Source organism: Canis aureus, chromosome X (assembly GCF_053574225.1).
Source record: "Canis aureus isolate CA01 chromosome X, VMU_Caureus_v.1.0, whole genome shotgun sequence".
In the NCBI taxonomy this organism is placed as follows: Eukaryota; Metazoa; Chordata; class Mammalia; order Carnivora; family Canidae; genus Canis; species Canis aureus.
In genome coordinates, this window is record NC_135649.1 from 79,259,329 (window position 1) to 79,271,636 (window position 12,308).

Below are 12,308 nucleotides of genomic sequence, written 5' to 3' on the forward strand. Positions count from 1 at the left end.
ATTGGATACTGAGGGAATTATAGCACTCAATTATGAATCAAGATTTGAATCCTTGCCAATGGCTAAGTTTTTCGTGCAGGCCATGTTTCTTTGAGCCTCAGATTACCCATTTTTTTAGATGGTGAAAATCTTGAACTTGTCTTAACTGTTCTATAGGTTTTCTGTGAACAGTTCTATCAAATAGCACACTTAAAAATGTTTTAAGAAATGCCAAGAGACGTGTAAATGAAGATGCAAAACTGTGTAGTGAGAAATGAATGGGATTTAAAAGCATAAAATCTAGATTTGTTACTCAGCTTAGCTTGTACCTTTAACCCTTAATCTTCTCATCTATGAAGTGGACCTGATAATCACTGACTGGATGACTTCAATGATCAACTTTATGTATACGTACCTTGTTGATGTGCAAACAATATGGCATAATTATGCCTTGCTTAATGACTTTTCAGGACTGCAGTGTGCTAGCTTTTGTTCTGGACCACCTCCTCCCACATACCCAGAATGCAGAAGACAAGGACACACCTGCCCTGGCCCGCCTATTCCTCGCAAGCCTGGCTGCTGCAGGGAGTGGCACAGATGCCCAAGTGGCCCTTGTGAATGAAGTAAAAGCAGCCCTGGGACGGGCACTGGCTATGGCTGAGAGTACAGAGAAACATGCCAGGTAAAATCCATGCCTGACCTAGTGCTAATAACAAGTAGCATTCCCTTACTCTATTCCTTGCCCATGGGATTCCTTGCATTTGAACAAGAGTTCTGGTTCGACTGGCACTGTGTATATTCTCTGGTCCTCTCAAATCACTCTAGTGCTTCAAAATACCTAGAGTACATTTGGAGGAGTGTACAGCTTAGAGAAAACAAAGGGATATTTTCATTATATTTCTGAGGTCTTGAGGTTGAGCAGGCTATTCAGTCTTATTTTTTATATTACATGTAAAGAAAATTAAGAATGCTACTACTCAGGGAGTGAGCTCTCATCTGATTAGATGTTATTTCCAAAAGGAAACACTGAGGGCACAGTAGGGTTATCTGAGACAAGTTAGTGAAGATGCCAAAGAATAGGCATTATTCATATGATAGAGGTGTCAAACTTCTTTCCCAGGCTTCAGGCAGTGATGTGTATCATCAGTACTATCATGGAGTCCTGCCCCTCCACCTCCAGCTTCTACAGCAGTGCCACAGCCAAGACCCAGCACAATGGCATGAACAACATCATTCGACTCTTTCTAAAGAAGGGACTGGTTAATGATCTGGCAAGAGTGCCTCACAGCCTGGACCTGTCCAGGTAAAATTATTCCTGATTTCCAGCTGCAGGCCTTTGGCCTCTTTTTAGTCATGCTGCTTTTACTTCTTCGTTTGCTTGTATTTTATGTATCCTCGCCAAATGATGAGTGAGCCCTGATGTGATAGGAAAAGTTTGGATATAGATGGGAACCTGAGTTCTTAGTATCGTGGTTTTTAAGCAAGGCATTTGCCTTTCTTTAGGTCATAGTTTTCTCATTTGCTGCAAACTGAAGAGTTGGACTGTATGAGTAATTTTTACCCCAAGCTTCCCCCACCTTAATTAAAAAATAAGCTCCTATTATTATAAGATGTGTATCATGAAAAATACAGATGAATAAAAATCTAGTAGAGACAATATTTCTGCCACCAGATATCACTGTTACCTTACCACTGTATCGCTCAATGGTTTTCTTCACACACATATAAAATACATTTTTTACTAAAATGTGCTGTTGTATAACCTGGGTTGGGTTAGGGTTTTTTCTTTTTTTCAGTTACTAGTCCCTATCTCCCTGTGTAAGTAAATTTTCATCCTGTAGGATACCTAAATCCATACTCAAAAATTTTTGTCTAAACCAGAATCAAATTATAGACCTTGTATTATTACATCTGGTTATGTCCTTTGAATCTCTTATTCTAACTCAGAAGCTTAATTAATTTTTTAATCTTTATTTTATTTCTTTTAGTGACACTTATTGAGGTGATCAGGCCTGCTGTTCCTACAAAATGTTTTGCCTTCTAGATTTGGTCCATTGCAGTGTTGTTTAACTTGTTCCTTTACTCCGTTTTCTATTAACTTCTAATTAGAGCTAAAGGCTTAATGGAGCAATTTAAAATTATTGGTTAGGATATATCATAAGTGATTTATATCATATTCTATCATGGGGAGACACATCTCTTTGAACTGTCAAAATTCATGATAAAATTGGCTACTAGAGTGATAATCATCATTGTACTGTTACATTTTCCCTCTTCTTACTAGAAAATAAATGTTTTGGTACTGTATAAATGTTTGGTTTCCTATTAGCCATATACCTAATTAATGATCTTAGTACTAGCTGATAACCCTTTCCTGTGCTAATTTCTTTGGAGATTATCAATGACAATTTCTAATTTCTGTCATTCCTTCTACATATTATTAGCTGGCGTTTTTGTGTGACAAAGCCCTAGTTCAAGAGGGGAGAGTCTGGTTACCCTGAAAAGGCAGGATGAAAACTTTGGGTTTTTTTTCTTAAGTCACCAATTTTTAGGGTAAATAGTTAATTACCACCTCAAATGCAACTTTTATCTGGCATTTTCTATTTTCATCGGTGATTGAATTATTTAGATCACTGCAGTCATTCTTTTTCATTACACCTTTGGCCCATGGGGCCTCTTCAAGTTAACTTCTTCGTCCTTTTGATAGAAGCTCATCAAATTTTTTAAAAGTTTAAAAATTTCTAACTCAGGAGTGTAATGAGCACCGTATGTCTCATCTAGATTAACCAATGGTTATCATTCCTGTTCTATTTGCTTTACTTCTCCCTTCCTTTTAGGAGCTGAATCATTTGAAGTTCCTTACAAACAACATGATGCTTAACCTCTGAATACTTTAACATGTGTCTCCTAAAAATAAACATTCCTTTACAATGGCTAGAATATCATCACACCTAAGAAATTTTCCTTTTGTAACATTACTCTATGTATTTCATACTCAAATATCCCCAATTATTCCAAGTATTATACCTTGAGGGAGAATGTTTTGATCCAGGATCTAATGAGCATCACTAATTGCACTTGATTGTCACATGTCTCTTATTTTTTTATGACATAAGACTGTTTCTGAAGAATCTAGAAGGCCAAATGTCTTCTAGAATATTCCATAATCTGGACTTGTCTAATTGCTTCCTTATGATTCAGGTTAAACTTTTTGGCATTAATACTACATAGGTGATGTTTGCCCTTCTTGGTGCAGCACATCAGGAGACACATAATGCTAATTTGCCCTGTTATTGTTTGATCACATAGTTAAAGGTTAGCTTTCCCCTTTGTACTTAATAAGTTTTTAATGGGGTGATGCTTTTGAGTCCACATGAAGATTATATGAATATCCCATGCCCTGAAGATTTTTAACTCCATAGTTTTAACATTTATTGGTGATCTTTCCTGGATCACTTAACATTGCTATTTGAGAAGTAATGATTTCTGGTTTGTCTCATTCCTATTTATTAACAGGCATTCCTTTTTTTTAAGATTTTATTTATTTGAGAGAAAAGGAACATGGGGAGTGGCAGAGAGGAAGAAGCAGGCTCCTTGCTGAGCCAAGCCACCCAGGTGCCCCAGCAGTCATTCTTTTATAGTGAAGATTTCCTTCTGCCTGTTTGTATCCTTGTAGCTGCAGATTCTTTTTATATTTAACCGTATAATCCATTACCATCATTATTTTTGATACTCCAATTATCTCAAATTTGGCCTGTGGTAATGACCCCATTAATTTTTTAAAGCCTCTGGCACAAGATGTCCCAGGCTCACCTTGTACCCTCCATGCCCCATCCATCCCTGCAATCAGTCATTACTCTAATGAGCCTTGGTTCCTTTTTGTGTAGATTTCTGCACTCAGTCCATCTCTGTATCTTCCTTTATCTCAGTCCAAACATGGCCAACACAGTCAATGCTGCTTTGAAGCCTTTGGAAACACTTTCCCGGATTGTGAACCAGCCCAGTAGCCTTTTTGGCAGCAAGAGTGCTTCTAGCAAGAGCAAGTCTGAGCAGGATGCCCAAGGAGCTGCTCAGGACTCCAATAGCAACCAGCAAGACCCAGGTAGGGAATCAGCCAATGGACTGGAGAGCTGGCTGGGTGGACATAGCTTTTTTATGGGCATGGCATCACAACTGTTCTGGCTTGGTATTGTTTCCCTGGGAACTTGCTGGCCTTCCAGAGATCTGTTATAGTGGCGTGGGAATCTGCCCCACAAAGAATTCCTTAAAATTGCAGCCTTATTTGGCTCTCCTCACACGTAGCCTTGTCTTTTCCTTTGTCACCCATTCATTTATTCTCTGAGAACTTGTAAACTTGCCCAGGGAAGGAACGTTATTGTCTTCATGCTTGCCTCATGGTGCCCTGCACATAGGCACCCTTTGATTATTTTGCTGGTTGGTTGATTGTTTCAGGCGAGCCTGGGGAAGCAGAAGTGCAGGAGGAGGATCATGATGTCACTCAGACAGAGGTGGCAGATGGGGATATCATGGATGGGGAGGCTGAAACCGACTCAGTGGTGATTGCTGGGCAGCCTGAGGTGCTCAGTTCACAAGAGATGCAGGTAGGGAGGCAGATCACCCAGCACACCCCTATTGCGGCGCTGAACCAAACCCCCAAGCTGTGTGGGTGGGTGAGTACTTTAGATCTTTGCCTCAATGCTGTCTGTTTTGCAGAGGAGCACAGATGATATGCTTAGTAGTAGATGCTCAGTAAATGTGTTTGAATTGTATTAAATGAGGGGCGGGGGCAGAGCCAGGATGCCATCCATGTGCTATGAAATGGAATAGATCCCAACTTAGACATAGGTGAAATGTGGATGTAGAAAACTGGCCTGAGCCCTTTGGGTCCAAGGTATTTGATTTATTTGGCTCTGGTCATTAATGGAAACTCCTTAACATCACTGTTGTACCTATAGCACCTGGTCTCATTGGAGCATGCAAACAGCTATTTTCTAAAGACCCTAAAGAAAGCATTATAATTTCTGGAGCTAGTAGCAGTGGTAAGAAATGGGGCCTATAGTCCTAAGCTGCTAGCTCTAAGGAGATCTGCATGTATTCCTGGATAGTATAATGATTAACCTGGTCTGAGATAACTGGGATGAACCCATTTGAAGGACAGTCTGATTGTGGATTGGCAGCACATGGTAGTTTCTGTGCTCTTAGCACCAAATGTGTGGTGTTTACGCAACGTTCTCTGTCACATATTATCCTAGAAATATTTACTCCCTTGCTGGCTTTTTTTAAGGTTTCCGTGCTAGCACAATGATAGACTTGTGTGCATCCATATATATGTTCTATTTCTCTCCAGGTTGAGAATGAGCTGGAGGACCTGATAGATGAGTTGCTTGAGAGGGATGGCGGATCTGGGAACAGTACAATTATAGGTGAGAGCCCCAGAACTGAGTATAGCCTCTTCCTTTGCCTCAGTCTCTCTTGGGAGGACCCTTTTTCTCATCATCTGCTTGCTCAGCTCTGCCTAAGGGCTCATAGCCAGCCTAGATTGCTGCTTGTCTTGATGTTGACGGTCTTACAGATGAGAAATTCACAAACCATCTACAGACCTGTGGCAGGTTTGAAGCGTTGCCTGTGTGGGGGAGGTGAAGGGGGTGGCCATCAGTATAGATGATACATCAGGCACATCAAGAGTGTTTATTCATGGAAGCCTAGAGGAGGCTTTAGAGGCTGTAGGGTGAGAAAGCGCTTTCCTTTCAGTTCTTCAGCAAAATCCAGGGGCTTTCCGCCTCTGAGTCTCAGTAGTGTAAAAAGAGTGATCAGTCCCTACGGGTGACCCTACAACTCAAAGGGAAAATGGCAAAGGTACCCTACTGTCACTTGGCTCCAAGGGTCTATGTGTTACTTGTTTTTATTTTATTGATGAAGGAAATCAAAGGATAAACGGAAGTAGACATGTATCCTTAAATTTGACAAGGCTTTTTCACACCCATTATCCTCTGTGGCTTCACAATTAGTGGGATTGGCAGGGCAGATGTGATCATCCCATTTTACAGATGAGGAAACTGAGACTCAGACAGGTAAAGTGACTGGCCAAGCTCACCTAGCTAGTCGACAGCAGAGAACCTAGGTCTTCTCCCTCATCCAAAAAAAAAAAAAAATGGATATCTGCTGGGTGTACATAGCTACTTTAGGCGCACCCAATCTGGAAAGGGAAGTCCTCTGTTGTTCAGTGAAGGCTCTGCTCTGTAACCTTCAGTGAGCAGAAGTGGAGAGGATGAATCACAAGAGGACGTGCTGATGGATGAAGCTCCTTCCAACCTCAGCCAAGCTTCCACCTTGCAGGCCAACCGAGAAGGTGAGAGTGCCGAGGCCAGAAAGGCCTCCCTTCTTGCCCTGCACGTCTGACAGACACTACACTAGGGTTTTCCTGGAGGCAGCTGCCCACATGTGCAGAATAAGGAAGCATCTGTCTGCATGCGCTGACATACACCATCCACTTTATCCTCAGCCAGTTTTTCAAATAACATGTTACTACTGCTTGCCCAAAAGTTTGTCACTTCTTACTTGGTTCGCTTTCTTCTCACCCACCTGCTATCATCGCTCCAGATTCCCTCTTACCAACAGGATGCAGTCAATAGCAAAGTAGGGCTGGAAAGGCAAGGGGGCACCAGCAGAGTTGGCCAAGTCCTAGATCATGGCTCCTGAAGCACCACCCTATAGCCAGCCTCCACATTCAGCCACCGTGCTCAGCGTGTTGATGCATTGATTGGCACTCTCAGGAAATCAGGGCTGGCTCACTAAGTCTGTACATCACCCCAGATCTGGTTCTTCCTCTCCTAGAGTCAGATATCCCATCGCCTTTCCACTCAATCTGCTGGCCTGCACAGTAGTCTGTTTGCTAGCTACTCAGTATAGTCCTCCAATGTGCTCCCTTTGTTTTAGATTCCATGAATATCCTGGACCCTGAGGATGAGGAGGAGCACACTCAGGAAGAGGACAGCAGTGGCAGTAACGAGGATGAGGATGATAGTCAGGATGAAGAGGAGGAGGAGGAGGAAGATGAGGAAGATGATCAGGTGAGGGGGGACTGTGTTTGGGTTGGTTCAGACAACCTCTTCCATGGGAACACAGAGCTGGAGAAAACCAACAGTCTGGGTTGCTAGCCTCAGCGCCTCCCTCCCTCATGTGCAAATGTGGCCATGACACCAGACTTCAGAAAACCCTTACCTCCAGCAATTCTCCATCTCCTATTTTCCCCTTAAGGAGGATGATGAAGGTGAAGAGGGAGATGAAGACGATGACGACGATGGCTCTGAAATGGAATTGGATGAGGATTACCCTGATATGAACGCTTCTCCCTTGGTCCGATTTGAGCGCTTTGACCGGGAGGATGATCTCATCATTGAGTTTGACAACATGTTCTCCAGCGCTAGTAAGATACAGGGGCTCAGCTGGGTTTTACCTCTTGATTCTTATACCCTTCTCTAGGGTAAGCCAAGCAGTGAACCAGAGCAGCTATCAATCTGATTACAGCACTTCTTTTCCTATGCTGACTTCCTGGGGCAAGGGATATCTGAAACCATCTATCTCTCTCAATAAATGTATACTTAGAAGAAGGAATTGTGAGAGGCTGCTTTTGTTCTCTCCACCTCAGTAAACAGGCAGCCATTTTAGAGCCTGGACAACTTGCTGATTTGCCTCAAACTTTTTTTTTTTTAAACTGAAACCAAGGCTGACCGCATCAGGCACCCATGTGCATGCTACAGTGACAGGGCAATCAATAATTCTTATGTCTATAACACTGGATCTTGGGAGTTTGGATGAACACCTTTGAGCTTGGCATTGGGGAGTAAATTTGAGCACATTCACTCTGTTCATCAAGGACGCATCTTTTCGGAGGAGAGAGTGAATCTCTTCCCTTCTCCCCCCCCCCCCCGCCCCCATCAACGTCAAAGTTCACTTTTAGCATCTAGTTCTTAATATCAAGCTGTCTTGAGAAGGCAGGTCTTGACTCCAAATCACAAGCATAATATAGCAGAAAATACTGACTGTTCTGGTCTGTTGTCTTGGCCAAGTAGTCTCTTACCTCTTTGAGCCTCAGTTTGTCACCTGTAAATGAAAAGTTTTTTTTAAAAAAAATGGGTTGTACTACATAATTTTCAAGGTGCCTTCTGTGATTTTCTTTGCATTTTTGTGATTTCCGTCAGTCTTCCTTATGTTGAGCCTCCCTTCGTTTAGCAAATTAAACAATATTTGAGGAGTGCCTACTATTTCCTAGGTACTCAGGATACAGCAGTAAAAAAACAGTCCTTTTCCGTGAAAGGAGCATATGATCTGTTAGGAAGTATAAGTAAGCAGGCGTTACGTTATAGTATGGTAAGAAAGCCCAGACTAAAGGATTATTAAGCCAATCTGTAGAATCAGAGGAAGTGACATCTGGGCCAAGAACAAAAGAACAAGTGAAGAACGGGAAGAGGAGTCTTCAAGGTGGAGGGAGCAGCATGTTTCTGAGGGGCTTAGAAGCATCACTGTGGTTATAGTGTGGAGAATGGTTTGGGAGAAGGTACTATTTAGGAGGCTGTTGCAATATCTAGGTAAGAGATGGTGGCATAAGCTATGGTAGTGTCAGTGATTATAGATGAGTTGTGGGAATGAGGGAGAAAGGACAAAGCTCAGGTTTCCGTGTGAGGAAGTAAGGCCCAGGAGACATGGTTCTGTTTGAACAACCATGGAAGAAATTTTTTTGGCACTGACCCCTTTACAAATTGTCCTTGCAGCAGACATCCCCCCATCCCCAGGAAATATCCCTACCACTCACCCACTGATGGTACGCCATGCAGACCACAGTTCTCTGACACTGGGCAGTGGCTCCTCCACAACACGTCTCACCCAGGGCATCGGGCGCAGTCAGAGGACCCTAAGGCAGCTGACAGCCAATACAGGCCACACCATTCATGTTCATTACCCTGGGAACCGCCAGCCCAACCCTCCTCTTATACTCCAGAGGTGAGTTACATTTGTCCCATTTCTTTGTGGATTATATGTGCAGCCTTTTGGGGAATACCAAATTGTGTAACAATCTTTTTGCTTAAATGTTCTATACATACATGCATCAATCAAGCATCTCATATGCCAAGCACATGACACTTTAAATATAGGCAGGACAGGATTTCTGCCCTCGGGCTTAGAGTTTAGTGGAATTAACAATTTTAAAGTGAGAGAAAAGGACATAGGTGTCCTAATGGTCAATGTACAGGCAATAGGAGATACATGAGAGAGAGATTATACCCTCACAAAGTGCCTGGCATTATCACCGACACTCACTCTATCAGGAACTATGGAATAATATGCAACCTCAGACCAAATAAAGTTCACAAACTGATGGAGTAGTTAGGTAATTAAGATTTCTGCTCAGTGGGGCACCTGGCTGACTCAATCGGAGGAGCATGCAGTTCTTGTTCTTGGGATCGTGAGTTGGAGCCCCATGTTGGATGTAGAGATTACTTAAATAAAAGCTTTAAAAAAGATTTATGCTTAATACGATCCAGTGTTAAACATTTCCTAGAGGTTACAGAAAGGATCTCGCAGTAACAGATTACAGGACCCCTATGAATTACAGTGACCCTGGCACCCCACCATCACCCTACAGGTTGCTTGGTCCTTCTGCTGCTGCTGACATCCTTCAGCTGAGCAGCAGCCTTCCCCTACAAAGCCGTGGACGAGCCCGCCTCCTGGTAGGCAATGATGATGTCCACATCATTGCCAGATCTGATGATGAACTGCTGGATGACTTTTTCCATGACCAGAGCACAGCTACCAGCCAAGCAGGCAAGTTTGTGTGGTGAAAGGGAGGGTACAGTTTTTCACATTCTATTTTTTCCCTTCTGAGGGAAAGCAGAACAGCATCTGCCCTGCCTAGAGAAGCGACATTTCGTTGGAGCCAGAACCGCTTGATAATTGAGCCAAGATTAACAATACTTTTACTATCACTGGATATCTGTGATGTGGCAACTCTTGTGATGGACATTGGGTCCTGTTAGAGAAATATGGAGATTTTTGGATCAGATAACACATGAACAAGCCAAGAATCTCACTCTCTTTTGTTCCTCTACAGGGACCCTATCCAGCATCCCCACAGCCCTGACCCGCTGGACAGAGGAATGCAAAGTTCTTGATGCCGAGAGCATGCATGACTGTGTTTCAGGTGTGTGGCAGCTTGGTTATCTGAGCAGTAGTGAGTCTAACACAGCTGGCATGAGTGCATAGGAATTGTTGCCTTCATTCACTAGCCACAAGCTCTACCTCTTGGCTTCCTCCCCTACCTCCCTTGAGCAACCTCTGCTCTTTGCTTCTTTGATCCAGTTGTTAAAGTCCCCATTGTCAATCACTTGGAATTCCTGAGGGATGAGGAGCTGGAAGAAAGGCGGGAGAAACGCAGGAAACAATTGGCTGAGGAAGAAACAAAGATAACTGACAAAGGCAAAGAAGATAAGGAGAACAGGGATCAGAGTGCACAGGTGATTTGCAAGGGCTGGGAGGATTCATCTTTGGCTGTGTCTTCCTCTACTTTCGTATGGTTTTTGGCATACACATAGCTCCCATCAGTCATTAAAGAATCCTGGGATGTTCACAATGAACCTGAAAAATGATTCATTCCAAATTCGCCACATATTCACATGTGTTTTAGGGAAAAGAATTCAACCCCAGAGGGAAAATTCCTTCTCCAGTGTCTCTTGCAGGGGAAATCTGGAGCAAGAACTAGAGTGGCTCTGACTTACCAGTCACACTGTGTAGTCTCTACCTTTGGTGACTGCAACTAGACAGGAAGAATAACTGATTATTCCCATGCTCTTGGTGGTTCAGTTCTACTCTACTCAGTGGACTGACTTAGCAAATGTGGGGGAATTTTACCAAGATGACTCCATTCCATCATTTGAATAAGTTAGGCTTAGACTTCAATCAGGAAATACTCCTGCCCTAAAATCATCACCACGTGTCTTTTTCTAAGGCTTGATTTTCAATTCGTAAAATATCTAGCATGACTTTGGTTTGGAAAGAAGCTACCTATTTTGAAACTTCTGGAATGTTGAATAACATTAGCTTAAAAATAAATGAAGTAAAAGCTAATAGAAATATGAAGGAATTAAAAGACTTAAGTGAAAGACTTTATTATATCCCATAAATGAAGTAGAAGTTAATAGAAATATGAAGGAATTAAAAGACTTAAGTGAAAGACTTTATTATATCCCACTTAGCAGATTGGATATCAGATTAAGGATTTTGAAAATGTTCAGTTAGGATAGCAAATTTGATGTAACATACTTTTGTATGAAAGTTTTACCAGATAAACACAATAACTATTTCAAACAGATGAAAAGGGATAGAAAATAAGCAAGCCTGGCATATATGATTTTAAAAGCTGGATTTGACAATTGGGGTACCTGGGTAGCTCAGTCAGTTGAGCATCCAACCCTTGGTTTTGACTCAGGTCGTGGTCTTGGGGTCACAGGATGGAACCCAATGCTCAGCCATTGAGTCTGCTTGTCCCTCTCTCTCCCCACTCTTACCCCTTCCTCACCCATACCTCCCTACTCACTTGCTCTCTCTCAGGTAGATAAATGAATAAAATCTTTAAAAACAAACAACAGCACATGATGAGATGAGCACTGGTGTTACACTGTATGTTGGCAAATTGAATTAAAAAGTAAAAATAAAACAAAAAACCTGGAGTGGACAAAATGAGCCCAAGGAAGGAAAATACATAGAGATGAAACTTAAGAAATTCTTGCTGGTCTCATGATTGTATTTAGGTCATGTCCTGTGCCCAGCCCAGTTCATTATTCAGTCAGCCTTCTGGCAGTTTCCCCTTGTCCCCAAACCATCCTTGAATACAAGTATGTATTAGAGAAACGTTTGCACACTAAAGTGCTCATCTTTCATCTAGGTCATCGAACTCCTAGGTGGCTTATGTGAGCGAGGGTAGCTATTATAGTTGACCCTGTTATATGTGCTTGCAAAAGTCCCACATTGGTCTATCCTTCTTTTTCCAGTGTACTGCATCTAAAACAAATGACTCCGCTGAACAGAACCTCTCAGGTAACTCTACCCCTCCTTTTCACCTTCTTGCTAATTGGTTGGTTCTTTTTCCTGACCCTTTCAAGTAGCTGGCCCAGTTGGGCTGAAGATGAACACTGGTGCTCTGTGGGATGAGGTAGTAGATTGTATAGTTTTAGGGTCATACCCCATCTTGGAGATAACTATACAGTCTACTGTCTTTCCCACGGTGGTACACTTCCCCTCCGACGTTCTCTGTCCTCACTCTGATCATGCTGTGC

The 12,308-nt window shown here is 42.5% G+C and overlaps 1 protein-coding gene across 16 annotated transcripts in view; it reads left to right on the forward strand.

Annotated features, from left to right (window-relative positions):
• Positions 1-12,308, forward strand: part of HUWE1 (HECT, UBA and WWE domain containing E3 ubiquitin protein ligase 1) — a 172,454-nt gene that overhangs the window by 139,859 nt on the left and 20,287 nt on the right. For 8 of the 16 annotated variants that reach the window (XM_077887718.1, XM_077887705.1, XM_077887712.1 and 5 more), the window contains 13 exons: positions 450-661; positions 1,100-1,282; positions 3,909-4,081; positions 4,432-4,649; positions 5,327-5,402; positions 6,230-6,328; positions 6,916-7,049; positions 7,237-7,405; positions 8,751-8,979; positions 9,623-9,801; positions 10,088-10,177; positions 10,336-10,490; positions 12,024-12,069. In XM_077887718.1, coding sequence (XP_077743844.1) covers positions 450-661; positions 1,100-1,282; positions 3,909-4,081; positions 4,432-4,649; positions 5,327-5,402; positions 6,230-6,328; positions 6,916-7,049; positions 7,237-7,405; positions 8,751-8,979; positions 9,623-9,801; positions 10,088-10,177; positions 10,336-10,490; positions 12,024-12,069 — 1,963 coding nt within the window. The remainder of the gene's footprint in view (positions 1-449; positions 662-1,099; positions 1,283-3,908; positions 4,082-4,431; positions 4,650-5,326; positions 5,403-6,229; positions 6,329-6,915; positions 7,050-7,236; positions 7,406-8,750; positions 8,980-9,622; positions 9,802-10,087; positions 10,178-10,335; positions 10,491-12,023; positions 12,070-12,308) is intronic. The other 8 variants (XM_077887713.1, XM_077887715.1, XM_077887716.1 and 5 more) reach the window with 5 other exon arrangements.